Source organism: Tetrahymena thermophila (genome assembly GCF_000189635.1).
Source record: "Tetrahymena thermophila SB210 genomic scaffold scf_8254644, whole genome shotgun sequence".
Classification (NCBI taxonomy): Eukaryota; Ciliophora; class Oligohymenophorea; order Hymenostomatida; family Tetrahymenidae; genus Tetrahymena; species Tetrahymena thermophila.
This window is the reverse complement of record NW_002476412.1, coordinates 120,958-134,613: the sequence shown is the minus strand read 5'-3', so window position 1 is coordinate 134,613 and position 13,656 is coordinate 120,958. Positions and strand designations below refer to the sequence as shown.

At 24.2% G+C, this 13,656-nt stretch overlaps 4 protein-coding genes across 4 annotated transcripts; all 4 read right to left on the bottom strand. All coding sequences in view use genetic code 6, as the record gives it.

Moving 5' to 3' along the window:
- Window positions 1-472: 472 nt before the first annotated feature.
- On the bottom strand, window positions 473-5,715 carry TTHERM_00648930 (translation initiation factor, putative; the record flags this gene model as incomplete). Its single annotated transcript, XM_001032287.2, has 16 exons — window positions 473-715; window positions 773-870; window positions 931-1,042; window positions 1,101-1,337; window positions 1,435-1,701; window positions 1,765-1,842; window positions 1,968-2,923; window positions 2,982-3,699; window positions 3,788-4,085; window positions 4,138-4,275; window positions 4,338-4,498; window positions 4,553-4,735; window positions 4,821-4,978; window positions 5,059-5,148; window positions 5,248-5,416; window positions 5,593-5,715. The coding sequence occupies 16 exons, from the start codon at window positions 5,713-5,715 to the stop codon at window positions 473-475; spliced, it is 4,029 nt and encodes a 1,342-aa protein (XP_001032287.2).
- A 1,357-nt stretch (window positions 5,716-7,072) lies between these two features.
- On the bottom strand, window positions 7,073-7,933 carry TTHERM_00648920 (hypothetical protein; the record flags this gene model as incomplete). Its single annotated transcript, XM_001032286.1, has 1 exon — window positions 7,073-7,933. The coding sequence occupies one exon, from the start codon at window positions 7,931-7,933 to the stop codon at window positions 7,073-7,075; it is 861 nt and encodes a 286-aa protein (XP_001032286.1).
- Window positions 7,934-8,900: 967 nt separating this feature from the next.
- TTHERM_00648919 (33 kDa inner dynein arm light chain, axonemal protein) lies at window positions 8,901-9,975 on the bottom strand (the record flags this gene model as incomplete). The annotated part of the gene is made up of 4 exons (XM_001470577.1): window positions 8,901-9,053; window positions 9,222-9,400; window positions 9,472-9,563; window positions 9,617-9,975. The coding sequence occupies 4 exons, from the start codon at window positions 9,973-9,975 to the stop codon at window positions 8,901-8,903; spliced, it is 783 nt and encodes a 260-aa protein (XP_001470614.1).
- A 737-nt stretch (window positions 9,976-10,712) lies between these two features.
- TTHERM_00648910 (intraflagellar transporter-like protein) lies at window positions 10,713-13,591 on the bottom strand (the record flags this gene model as incomplete). The annotated part of the gene is made up of 7 exons (XM_001032285.3): window positions 10,713-10,739; window positions 10,801-10,948; window positions 11,024-11,280; window positions 11,339-11,933; window positions 12,940-13,109; window positions 13,377-13,463; window positions 13,571-13,591. The coding sequence occupies 7 exons, from the start codon at window positions 13,589-13,591 to the stop codon at window positions 10,713-10,715; spliced, it is 1,305 nt and encodes a 434-aa protein (XP_001032285.3).
- Window positions 13,592-13,656: the final 65 nt, after the last annotated feature.

Sequence of the window (13,656 nt, the reverse complement as noted above, 5' to 3'; positions counted from 1 at the left end):
AATTATAGAATCTTTATTGCTAATCAATCCCATTTCTGAAAAAACAAGCGTAGTTATTTCTTTGAAATATAAAGTTTTAAAACTAATCAATTAAAAAATTTTATAATTGAAAAATAAGAAAATGGAACAAACAAACAAATAATTAAGTTCAAAATTATTTAAGAATCATATTAAATTGAACATAGTAGCATTAATTTAACATAAAAAGCTTTTAAGTAATAATTGTAATATGCAAATTACTTACTGATAATGAATACGTATATACATACATACATAAATATGTGGCTAATTATTCTATATTTTGATTTTATTTTAAATATACTTAATTTTATTTTTGCTTTTTTTAAGATTTTTTTGTTGCATAAATAAATAAATGTTTTTAAAAATTATAATTTTAAATAAATAAATTATTAAATATATCAATCAATCATTTAATTAATTTTTTAATTTTTTCATTCTAAATGTTTATTTATCATTTCTTTTTAGCTTATTATTATTGTTGTTATTGTTATTGGCTTTATTTTCCGTTTAATTATTACTATTCAGGTTATTACTTTTTATTGTTTTCGCTTTGGGTTTATTCTTGTAATTCAAGATTTTCTTATTCAGCAGCAGCGATTCTATTAATATCATAAGGGTATGGTTTTCTTGCACTAGTACCGTATTTTGCATTCATTTTAGCATATTTTAATTTTTACTTTAAAATTTCTCTTTCCTGTTTTAATAAATAAATAAAATAAATTGTTATCAAATTTTTATATTAATTTTTTACATTTATTTGTTATTGCTCTTAAAATTATTAATCTTCTATTTTTTCTTGAGCTTTAGGCTTGACTGTCTTATTTGTGCCAAATTGTCTCATATTATTTACTATTATGGTTAATAGAATTTAATATATATTTTAAAAGGAGAATGTAGCAAACAAGTTACCATCTTTAATAGGTTGTGTTGTTTATCCTTTCTTTTTGTCAGCCAATGTTTTTTCAAACTTGTGTTAGAAGAGAAGAGCTTCTTTGACTCTGGGATCTTCAGCATCAAGATTCTACATTTCCAAATTAAAATATTAAAAACTAGTTTAGACATTTATCAAAATAATTTACTAATTTAAGGATTGCAACGCACTTTTATTGGTATTCAATAGCTTTCTTTATGTCATCAATATCATAATGAGCTAAAGCAACTGCTTGATAGCATCCAGCAATCTTGATATGATCTTTACCATAAACAGTAATGCTTCTGTCCAAAGCTTCAAACAAACAGCTCAAAGAAGCCTAGTGTTATTCATTTTCTTAGAACATCAAGCTCAAATTCATGAAGGTGTGGAAGCTATCAGGGTGCTTTGATAAAAATTAAAAAAATTGAATATATTTATATAATAATACTTAAAATAAATAGCATATACATTAATACATCTAATAAAATAAAATAACTTACAGGTTCACCACCAATGAGTGAGTAGATAAAGAGAGACTTGAACATATTTTTATAAGCAAGACTGTATTTTTTAATACTAAAGTAGTAGTAAGCTAAAGTAGAAATGGCCTAAGCAGTTTAGTGATGGTCAATACCGTAGAGCTTTTTAAATACTTAAATAGTTTGCTTTTAGTAATGAATAGCATTTTCATAGTCTCCCAACTTAAAGTAAATATTTGAAATCTTATAGAAGCAATAAGCATAATCTTTGTGAATGGGTCCGAATAGCTATTAAAATATTTAATAATTTTTTTAATAAGCATCTAAAATTTATTCATTTTAATTAATTACATTTAGGATTATGTGAGCAGCTGTGTGGAAACATTCTAAGGCTTCATTTGCTTTGCCTTCAATAAGGTATTTTTAACCCTTTTAAAAAAATTACAAATTAGTTATTTTATCAAAATTAAATTTAAAAAATGAAACACTCTATTATTCATTAATTTTTAACTCTTTTTATTACACTTTAATTAAAAAATAATAATTTTATTTACCATTTCAAGGTTGGCACGACTATCATCGGAGTTAATTTCGATGTATTTAACAATAGGAGTAATGTTTTTGATGTTTTCAGGTTGGAAAGGAAGGGTTGATTTGGATGAGTTGGTGTTAGCAGCATTATTTGAAGAGACAGAGTTTTAGTTAGTGGATTAAGAAGATTAACTAGAGTTAGCAGGTTTTTCATTTAAGTTGCTAACGACGCTTTCGAATGTAAACTCGTAGTCCTTAGCTTCAATATGAACACCAATGGTTAAACATAAATCTCTTAAAGTGGCAAGTCTGTTGAATTTGAGATTTAAAGGAGTGTAATCGTTAATGTTTTCAGGAAGCTTATATTCGTATCTCTTTGATGCAATGTGAATAATTCTCTTCCACAAATCAGAAGGCTTACTGCTTAAAAATTCAGGAAGAGCCAATTCAATTCCTCCTAATTCTTGGCAAGTCTCAATAGAATTCAAAGTTTCATGGATTTTTTCAGATTGAGCATTTGAAGTAGTCTTTTTGCCCTTTTTACCTTTTTTCTTCTTCTTGGATTCAGAGTTGTTATCTCCATTGACGAGGTTACTTTCGGTGCTCTTGATTTCTCCCTTTTCTAACTTTTCTCTAACTTCAGGTGAGGAGAAAATGCAATTTAAAGCATGAGTTAAGGCTTGAATTAAATAAGGAGAAGCTGTGTTTCTCATGATTTCTCTGAAAGCGTGCTTCATAGCTTTAACGAGAATAACTCTTTCTAAAATTAAATAAATATGAGGACTGTCTTTCTTGCTAATTTTGTTCAAGACCTTTCCCAAATAACGCATATTGACACCATGAATATGGAAGAACTCTTCTATGCTTCTGCTATCAGAAATTCTACCATTTTCGCTATTAGAAATTAAGTCGTTGATCACGTTTGGAATAGCTTTGTTCATTAAATATTCACCAATTTCTTGGAGTTAGTTGAATTGATCTTTTTAATTTAAAAAAAATATATTTAATTGATTTATTTTATTCATTTTGTCTAATACCTTTAAGCTTGGGAACCTCTACCAAAGGAGCCTTAGTGGAAATGTTGGAATTCAACTTAAGCTTGATTTAATTTTCAGGATTTTGCATATATTCTTACATTTTAAGGAACTTTGAGAGACCCTTTTTATTCTTTTCTTCAGTTGTTTGCTCAGTAGATTCTGTTTTGTTATTCATTTCTTCTTATTCTTGTAATTTGAGTTGATTGTTAGCAGCTTCAAAGTTCTTAGAAAGAACATAATTGCTAATAAGTTCGTTACGAAGAGTGCAACATAAGTTATCGCTGTTTCCTGAATAATTAACATCTCTAGGAGAGAGACGCATAAGATCTAAAATATATTTTCTTCTGTCACTTCCTCTAATACCCTTGACTTCGATGGAACCACACAAAGTGTATTCTTTCTTATTTTCATCATAGAATTTGACTTCATCATCTAAATGGAAGTGTTCGCAAATCTTCTTCATTATTTCTTCGAATTCAGGATTATTGCAAATGGTCTTACCATCATCAATAGAACCATATTAGGAGCAGTTAGAATGATCACTATTCAAAATACCAGGAATAATTGACTAAGCAATAACTCTGTGACCTTTGTAATCTACTAAACAAGTATTTAACACACTCAATCCAGGAATGTCAAGCTTATGTAAGATCTTTAAATTTCTTAAATCGCAATTAGCAGTTGTTACGTTAGGAGAAGCATCTGGTCCAGTTTCTTGCTATTTATTTTTAGAAATTTTTACAAATTTTGTTTTATTATTTCAGAATTAAATTAGTATTTTGTTAAATTTTTTTTAAAAAATCTACCTTGAAGTGATCGGTGTTTTCAAGAGCAAAAGAGAAGAAAATTTAGTTGTAAACATAAACTTATTGGTGAGGAGGATCCATAGGGTTGAGGGCAGAGATATTTCCTTCTACAACTGCCTTAGCACCTTCAATAGCAGCTTCAATGAATTCACTTTAAATTTTAATGTTGGCCTTATCTCTGTTCAATCTCTAAATAAAGTCGCTCTTTGGCAAATCTCTACAGATTTAAAGCTCTTCATTCCAATCTCTAGGACCGCTGACATCAAAACCATAAAGATTAATCAATGAGTTTTCGCATCTAAAATTATCATTTTAACTTTAATGAAATGCTAAGAATTGTTTAAATTTACCTATTCATATTCCATTCATGTTCGCTTGCATTATTCTTAGCAGTTAGCCACTTGTTGCCGTATTTGTAAAAGCTAAGTAAAGGCATGTTAAGTTCATCAGAACTTGTTTCGCTTTGAACCATTTTTAATAAATTTTGTCTAAATAATTAAAAATAAATTTAGCGATTAATTAATGATTAAATAGTATTTTGTTTTATTACTTAAATAGAGGACTGATTTGCTAAAAGAGTTCTACTAAATTGACAAACTTAACATTTTTGTTAACTGGTTCAGGATCAAAGTCCTTGCTATTTGATTTGTTTACAAAGAAACCTTGAGGAGATGCAGTAATGTGATAGCTCATGTTTTCAAGAGTTTTTACCTATAAAATATTTATTATTAAAATTAGCTTTTTTATTATTTAATAATTGATTACACTTAAGTAGAAGAAATCTCCTTGGATCTTTCTGTAATGAGGAGGAGGATTAAATCCAGAATAATTAATATAGCTGATACATTCTATAAATTCTACTTTCTTGGGATTCAATTCCTTAGTGATAAACTTGTTAGATAAAGAGGGTTGTAAGGCATCATTCAATGAATACTATTCTTTGTTTTTCTATTATTTTTATTATAAAATTAGCTTTTATTTTAGTCTACTTTATTCAAATTATTAATTAATTTATTAAAAAATTAGTAATTACCTATTCAGATGTTTATTGACTTTCTTGCTTTTCTTTTTGCTTATTTTCATTTTTGTTAGCTTTTTATTCAGTAGTGTTTTCTTCTTTATCTTCTTCTTCTTCGTCATCATCAGAACTATCTCTTTTATTCTTTTGCTTTTGTTCAGCTGCTTCTCCATCTACAAATTTAAATTTTACATTAATTTAGAATTTTCAATTTATATTTTGAGAAAAAATTTTATTTCTATGAGAAAAGTACTTGAAAAAATGTTGGAGAGAGTCTAAGGGTTAGCCAAGGCTTCCTTAACGTTCTTAACATGCAACTTAGCAGTTTTTTCGTCAAAAGGATCTTTTATTTGAAAAAAAAATTTAATTTAATTTATTCTACATAATCAAAAAGCAATAAATAGAATGGGTTTTAAAAGCAATGAATGAATGAATTAATTACCAAACTTAATTTCTAAAACTTCATCATTTTATATATTGTAAGTGGAGAATTCGACATATTCATTAAGCTTTTGGTTTTAGTAGACAAAGTGGTAGTTGGAAAAGAAATAAAGCACAGTAGAATCGCTCAAAAATTGTCTAATTTCTAGTAAAGTATCGCTAGGTGCAATCTATGTTTTTTATAATAGAATTAATTAGCAAATGATGAATAAAATATGTAAATAAACAGCAGAAAGAATCTATTTTTTGAATATCTTGTTCGAAAGATAAAATTTAAGATGATTCTTTATTTATGTTGTCTTTACTAAATTTTTTAAAGTAGTTAGTTGCTAAAATAATGAATTACTTCTAATGGGAGAAGGTACTTGCCTTACAAATGGAGACTGACCTTGATGGAAGCAGCTGTTGTTTCAACAGCAGTGCAAGCTTCTTCTATATTCTATTATAATTGTTATTCGGCTGAACTCATTTCTATAATGAATAATAAATTGATTTTTATCGATTGCTTTCCTTTTTAAAAATTTCTTATTGTTTTTTCAATAGATAATATTTATTTTTGCTTTTTAAAGAATTATTTATTTTTTTGGTAGTCTGCTGAGCTGATAAATCTAATTTTTTTTAATAATACTCGATCAATACAATAAATATTTCAAAGCAAAGTAAATAACTAATCAAATTATCAAATAATTAATTAATAATTAATCAAACAAATTAGAGCCTTAATTAAAAATATATAAAATCCCAAATATCTAACAAATTATATAGCGTACAAAACTATTAGCTCTATTAATATTGTTAACTATTTATTTATTTATTTCTTTTTGTTTCTATTGCTTTTATCTAATTATTAAATCTTAAATCAATAAGTAAATTAGTAAATTCACAATTTTAAATTCAAAGAAGATTTTTTAGAAAACTCCGATATCTTTTCTAGAAATATCTATTTATTTATCCAAACCAATGAGTTTCACTGTTATTCAGTCAGTCAGTAAAATAATGCTTTTAAATTGCTCATATTTTTAAATATGCGTTTTAATAATTTAATTATTTTATATTAAGGAATAATTCTATTATTAAAATACATTTAAATTTATGTCCTTTACTCTAATTAATCATTACTTATTTAGCTTATTTTCTACCTCTAATAAAGAAAATTCTAATAAAAAAATCTAATTAATTTAAGATTTAATTATTCTGTCTGTTAAAATATAAATTTGTGATATAAATAATTAAATAGACTTATTTTTATTTACTTTGAGCAAATAAAATGTTTTGATTTTCCTAATTTAATTTGTTCCCTGTGTTTTTTATTGAAAAAAAAAATAATTTAAATAAAATTTCAATAAGATTTTTTATTTTATTTCTAAAATTTGTTAATAATTCCATTTTATTATAAATTTAATTATAAAATAAATTTAGAAACTAAAATTAATATGCCAGCATAGTTTTTTTTACAGAAAATGTACATAAATTATTAAAAATTTAGCAAATTTTATCAATAATAATTAGGATATCTGATGAAATTGAAATTTTTATGAATTAAGTTAAATTATTAAGCAAATAATTAGATAAACAAAAGAATATATTTTGTAATAATAAGCCATTAGTTAAAAAATAAATACCAAGTCTGCTTGCTTAAAGGGTTTAATAGATTGATTAAATATTATTTTATGTTTAGATATTATTTAAATAAGAATCTTGCCTTAATTTATAAAAAGTAGATATTTATTTGTTATTACTGTTTATACAAAGTAGTAATTAATTACATTAATTTATAACCAACATTTAAAATAATAATCATATAAAATTATAAAACATTTAATTTTTCAAATTGCAGCAAATTCGTCTTTTTCTATTTCTTCTTCCTTTTTAGGTTTGTAGTTATAAGTGATTTGGAATTCACCTTTCTTACCATTTTACTATTTATTCTAACCATTGTTTTTTTATTATTGATTTTTGTTTTCCTATTTATTTTGCTTTTGTTGTTAATTTTAGTTTTAAGCAGGTTTGTTTTAAATAGGCTTCTTGCCAATGTTCTAATTATTTGCTTACTTATTATTTTTATTGTTATTATTCTTTTATTGATTTTGACTTTATTAGGATTTTTTTTATTCTACTATTTAATTTTCTTAATCACTAATTTCACTTTCTACTTCCTCTTCATCTTCGTTATCTTCTTCACCATCTTCATCATCACTTTCAAGATCCATACCCTCTACATATTCTTCTTCATCATCTAAATCCTCATCGTCATCTTCTTGATTTCCACCTTTTTATTTCATATCTTTTACAAGACCTGCTAACTCAAGAATCATTTTCTTTTTAGCATCAGCAATTTGTGGTCCTAAATTCTTTACAAGTTCGTTTGTGAGAGCCTTACCCTCTTTAGCCTCAAGAGAGCCCATCAAGCAGACTCTTCCTTTTCCGATAACACTGAAGCTGATATCTTAATTTTTTAAATCAAAGTAAAGATTTAACTGAGCACTTCTATTTTTATTTTCATCTAAATGGCATAAAACAATATCAATTTCTTCTTCGACTCCGTTTTCTTGCTTCTTAATATTGCAAACCAAGCTAATTTTTTCATTTGCCCATAAAGTGCTAACATTTCTTAAATGAAGATAAGCATAGTCTTCCTTTTCTGGAACAAACTTTTGATTAAACTGAACTTAAGCTCCCCAAAACATCTTTAAAAATCTAAAATTTTTTATATTTAATAATCAATTTAATATTTATTTTTATAAATATTTTGTATCTCAAATAATGTCTAATTAATTAATTTATTTATTAACTATCTTTCTATCTTTATAGTTATTAAAATTTACACCTTTAATATTATATTTACCGCATAATTAAAAAAATTATTAATTTTAAAACAAGGGATTTATCTTTTTTTAAACCGCCTAACTAATTATTAGCAACAAAAATTGAATGAAATAAATCTAATTTTAGAGGTACTTTAAAATACCAAAAAAAAATAAATTCTAAAATGATTATTTTGAAAATTTATTTAAATCACCAATAATAAATTCGCAATTTAAATAAAATTTTAATTAAAAATAAAAACAAGCAAGCTTATTTGAAATCTTAACTTCAATAAAAATAAATGAAATTATTAATTAGTTTTTTGTTATACTTAACAAGTAAAATTGTATTATTTTATTTAGTAAATAGTTTGATTAATATTTTTTTTGTATCATTCAAATAAAATTTTAAACTTTTCAAAAATCATCTCTATTTATTTGCTTAAATCTAAAATTAACTTTAATTTTTTAAAAATCATTTAAATTATTTAACTTTTCAAAATAATAAATAGAATAATAGTGACAAACAGGAACATATTCTGTATTCTCTATCAGAGTAGGAGAAAATGGTCTGTCTCTACCAGAGTTTTAACTTAAGAATAATTATAATTTTTATGAATTTTATTAACTTTTATTTTGAAAATATAAAAAATAAAATCTAAAATAAATATACAAACAAACTCTTTTAAGATACATTGATGGATGATTCTCATTCCTTTATAATTATATTTCAACTATTAATATTTAATCAAGAGTTTTTATTAATTTTTCATATTTTTAATAGTAAAAATAATAAAATGTATATTATATACAAAATACAATTTATATTTTAGATAATATTTTATTTAGTTCAACTACTTTGGATGTTATTTAAAAATGTTTGTAAACTTTTAGTTTGAGCTTTTAAATAGTTAAGCTCATTTTATTTTCTTTCCTCTTCAATAGTTCTTATTTCTTTGAAGCTTTTTTCTATAGAGTCTAATTCGTTTTCTAATATGATTTTCTATTTTTAAGAATTAAATTTGAATAAAATGATTATGACATGATATATATTCACTCATTTATTTATTTATAAATTGCTTGTTCGTTCAATAATAATAATAATAAATAAATAGTTTCAGTTGTTTAAAATTTAATTAATAAATCAAATTTAGTTATTTAATTTATTTACTCTGTTTTGCAAATATATCTTTTTCTTTTCTAGCTCTTCAATCCTAGCTTAGAGTTCTGGTTTATCTTTTTCAGCTTATAGAGCCTTTCTGACACCGAAGACAACAGATCCTTAGTAGAGAGTTTGATAAGCTGCGAATGTCATTCTTAGATTGTCTCTAACTCTAAGCAATAACAAACCTATAAAATACAAACAAAATATATAAATAATTAAAGAATTAACTTTTTTTAAATAGTTTCAATAATCTTACCCCTTTCTGGACAATTTATAGTGCATTATCTAATAATTTCATCAAATAATTAATTGTGAAGGTCCTCTCTTACAGGGCAAATACCATTTTTACTGTTATTTTAAATTCATTTTCATAAATCGCTTTGCTTTTTAAATATTTTTACCGAGCTTATCTCAATCTGAGCTTTTTATTTAAAGTTTCTTCCAAATCTTGCAAATCAAAACGTGAAACTTCATCAGCTGATACGTTTGCTTTGTAATATTCGTTATTTTTTTACCACTTTTTGGGAGGAAAAATGCTGTTAAGTATTTCTTCTATGTTAGATTTTTAATCAAGAGGAGGCAATTATGGCTTCTTTTTAATCTAAAGTGGATCTTTTAAATAACTTTCCTTATCTATAGGAGCATCTATTCTTTATGGAATCTAATATTTCAATAAGCCATCATCATATTAATCTTCTTCATTCATAGTGGCCTCTAATCCTACATGTTATGTCTATTCTAAACTCTAATTTTAGTTCATTATTTATTTATTGTTTTGTAAATTACTAAATGCTATCTATCTATTATCAGTAGAATCTTCAACTTTTAATTAAATAATTTTCTTACTCTCCAAATCAATTATACAAAAAACTATAAAAAACAATAATCAAAGTGATTCATTCATTCATTAATTATAAACATATACTTCGTTTGTTATCTGTTTCAAATTATATCATAGTTTTTATTAATTAATTCTATTTATAAATAAATGCTATATAAATAATAAGTCCTCTTCATATCAAAAAATGAATATTTTAAATCATTTTTGTTTTAATAAATTTTTAAAAAGCATTTTAAAAAACAAACAACAAAACTGATTTAAAATAATTCTAAACAAAATAAAAAGGAATTATTTAAAAAGTGATAAATAAATAAATAAAAAGCAAAGCAAAGTTTTTGTAGAAAATATAAAAAATAGGAAATTAAATTATTTTTGATAGTTGTTAGATTATTTTTGTTAAATTAAACAAAAAGAATTTAAAAAAAGAAATATGAAAAAGATTTGATAATGCCAATACAAGATGATATAAGTAAGTAAGAATGAAATGAATGCAATAAAATTTAATTCAAGTTAAGTTTTAATATATTAATTGTTGAATGGAAGCATGATTTGTTTATTTTCTCTGCTTGCTTAATTATAAAAATATTTTCGAATATTATGCAATTAATTTTTAAGTGATTAATTTATTTTATACAAAATACATACATAGTTAATTCTCAGTTATTGAGCTTCTTGAAATTTATCTGTTATTATTAAATATTAAAATATGCTTAAAATATTGTTTTTATCAAAATTTTAAATTACTAATTCTTCTAAAACATATCTTAAAATAGCTTTGGCATCATGTTTGTTCTTAACTTTATCTGTTACACCCAAGATATCACCTGATTCTTTAATGTAATAATCTAAATCGTTGTTGTTGCATTTATTTGTGAGTTAGGCCAGTCTTACTCTGTTAATTTTTAAAAAAATATTGTTAGAATTTATTTGAAAATATTTAAAATCTTCTTTTATAAAAATTAATTACTTTTCTGAAGCAAATTCATCATCTAAATCAAACAATTCTAAACTTGGAGGAGCTAATTCTTTTAAAATAGGTGGGAAAACAGCTGAAACAAGTCCAAGGAGTGGAGTTTCGAATTAAGGAACTATAAGAGCAAGAGGATCGTGCTTTACTCCAAGAGTTTCATACAATTTTACAGCTTCTGGAACTAAGTCTACATCATACTTAAACAAGTCTGTCATAAATAATTGCTTGCTATCAAATGGTAATGGGTCACTTTCCTATATAAAATTAATTATGCATAAATTTAAATAACTGTTATAATATTCATTAATTTACTTGTAAGCAACTCTTGAGGTTATCAGCTAATTCAGCAATATCAGGAACCTTGAAGTATTCAACATCAGGTTCTTTAGGACTAAATTCAAATTCGCACTCATTTGTGAGCAAATATTTTATAAAGAAATCAAAAATCTTGGAGTTATCTTCATTGTCAAAATATTCATCTGTAAACATTTCGAATGAACCAATAACTGCAAGTCTACCATTATTTTTAGTTTAGACGATAGCAGAAACTGGTCTATTAGAAGGGTAAGAAAGAGGACCAGAACCTAAAATAGCGTGTGCAGGTTATTAAACAGTCAAGGTAGCACCAAAGGCATAAACAAAATCTAAACCAACTCTAGATTGTTCCTTTTAATATTCATCTTCTTCATCATCCTTTCCAATAACGTTTTACAAGAATGTATTTTGGGGTCTCTTTGTTTCTTTAGGTAAACCATTTGCTACTCTTGTTACTTCTTCATTTAAAATACCAGAATGAACATAAGTCTCCTTAGGATGGAAGTATTTATAAAATGCAGTTCTAACGACACAATCGTTATTGATACTGATACCATATTATTCCAAGAAGAAATTTATATTTGTGCGATTCCTATTTTATTAAATATTTTTTTACTCTAATAAATTACAAATTAGTTTTATTTAAAATTTAAATTATTTTTTTAAGACATATCAAACTTATTTTAAAATCCCTCATTTGTAAAAAAATAATGAAATTGTTATCAAATAATTTCGATAAATAATTTAGTGAAATTCAAACTTTTTTATAACACTTTCCAAATTTATTAAAATCTGTTAATCTTATTTCAATATTAAAATATTTTTTTTAATTTTCAGATTCCTTGGAAAAAAAATAATGAAATTGTTCTCAAAGAACTTTGACAAATTATTTAGTGAAATTCAAACTTTTTTATAACACTTTCCAAATCTATTTGAATCAGTTAAGCTTTATTAAATTTATATTAAAATATTTTTAAAAATAAATTTTCAGATTCCTTGATAATGAAATTGTTTTCAAAGAATTTCGATAAATTATTTAGTAAAATTCAAACTATTTTATGACATTATCCAAATTTATTTGAATCTGCTAAGCTTATTTCAATTTTTATTAAAATATTTTAGCAAAATGAATGCAATTTTTTTAATACAATCCAAATTTCATTTCAAAAAAATTCATTTTTTCATCTTAATTTGTTTAAATTTAGTTAAGAATTTGAATTTATTTTCTCTAAATAAAATAATAAGTTTTAGAATTAACTTAAAGATAAATAAATGTACGAGGCGTTGCTTAAAATATTCTCCTTATTTTATTAAAATTTTGTTTTTATCTGAGTTTTTTTGGTATGTTTGCATAAAATTTTAAAATTAAACATCTTTCTTTAGTTATTATTTGCTTCATTAATAAATTAATTTTTGAAATTAACATGTTTTATCAATCTATTTATAAATTTTCATTTATTCATTCATCCTCGCCTTTTTATATTTGCTAATCTCTAAACTAAGATTTGAATTAATTTTGAAATTTTAATGAGGCATTTTAAAATAAATTATATAGAAAAATAGAAAGGCATTCTTAGAATTGTTTTTATGTTAATTACTTATGACCACCACCTTCAGAGCTCAAAACTAAGACACGACCACCACTTTCTAAGTATTATTTGAGGGCATCGAATTCCTCCTTGGTAAACATTTCTTTGGGGCAAAAAAATATGACCAAAGAAGCCATCTTTAGTCTATCATATGTGATATCTTCTTTATTTCTGCCGCACTTTATGATAAAATAACAAACTTAAGATAAGAAACCTTATTAAGGGCTTATATTATCAATCGCATATAGATTTTATTATAAATTCTTTTAATTGTTTTGGTTAAAATCAATTTATTTTTAAAACTGTTCTTGTTAAATATTTTGAAATATTTCTCCTTCGTAAGTAAGAGATTGGTTTGCATGTAGATTGATTTTTTGAAATAGAGCCCTTTAAGACAAAATCTGCTAAGTCAAACTGATTAATGATAATAATATAAACTCTATTACCTTATATGTTTCTTTATATTTCTTGATAATCTTTTTAATATTTGTACTAGGGTTACCAGCCTCCTTCTTTGAAGCGTTGAAGACAATCTATTTATTATATTAGGAAAAAAATCTTTAAAATGATAGATCGATTTGAGTGACATGAATTCTATCAAAATAAAAGCTAGCTGCTAAAACTATGAAAAATTGAATACAATTTTCTATTCTCCACTCATGTCTATCGGCTAAATGACTGCAGTTAGTTATAATTTATTCTAGTCGGATTTATTAACTTTTCTTT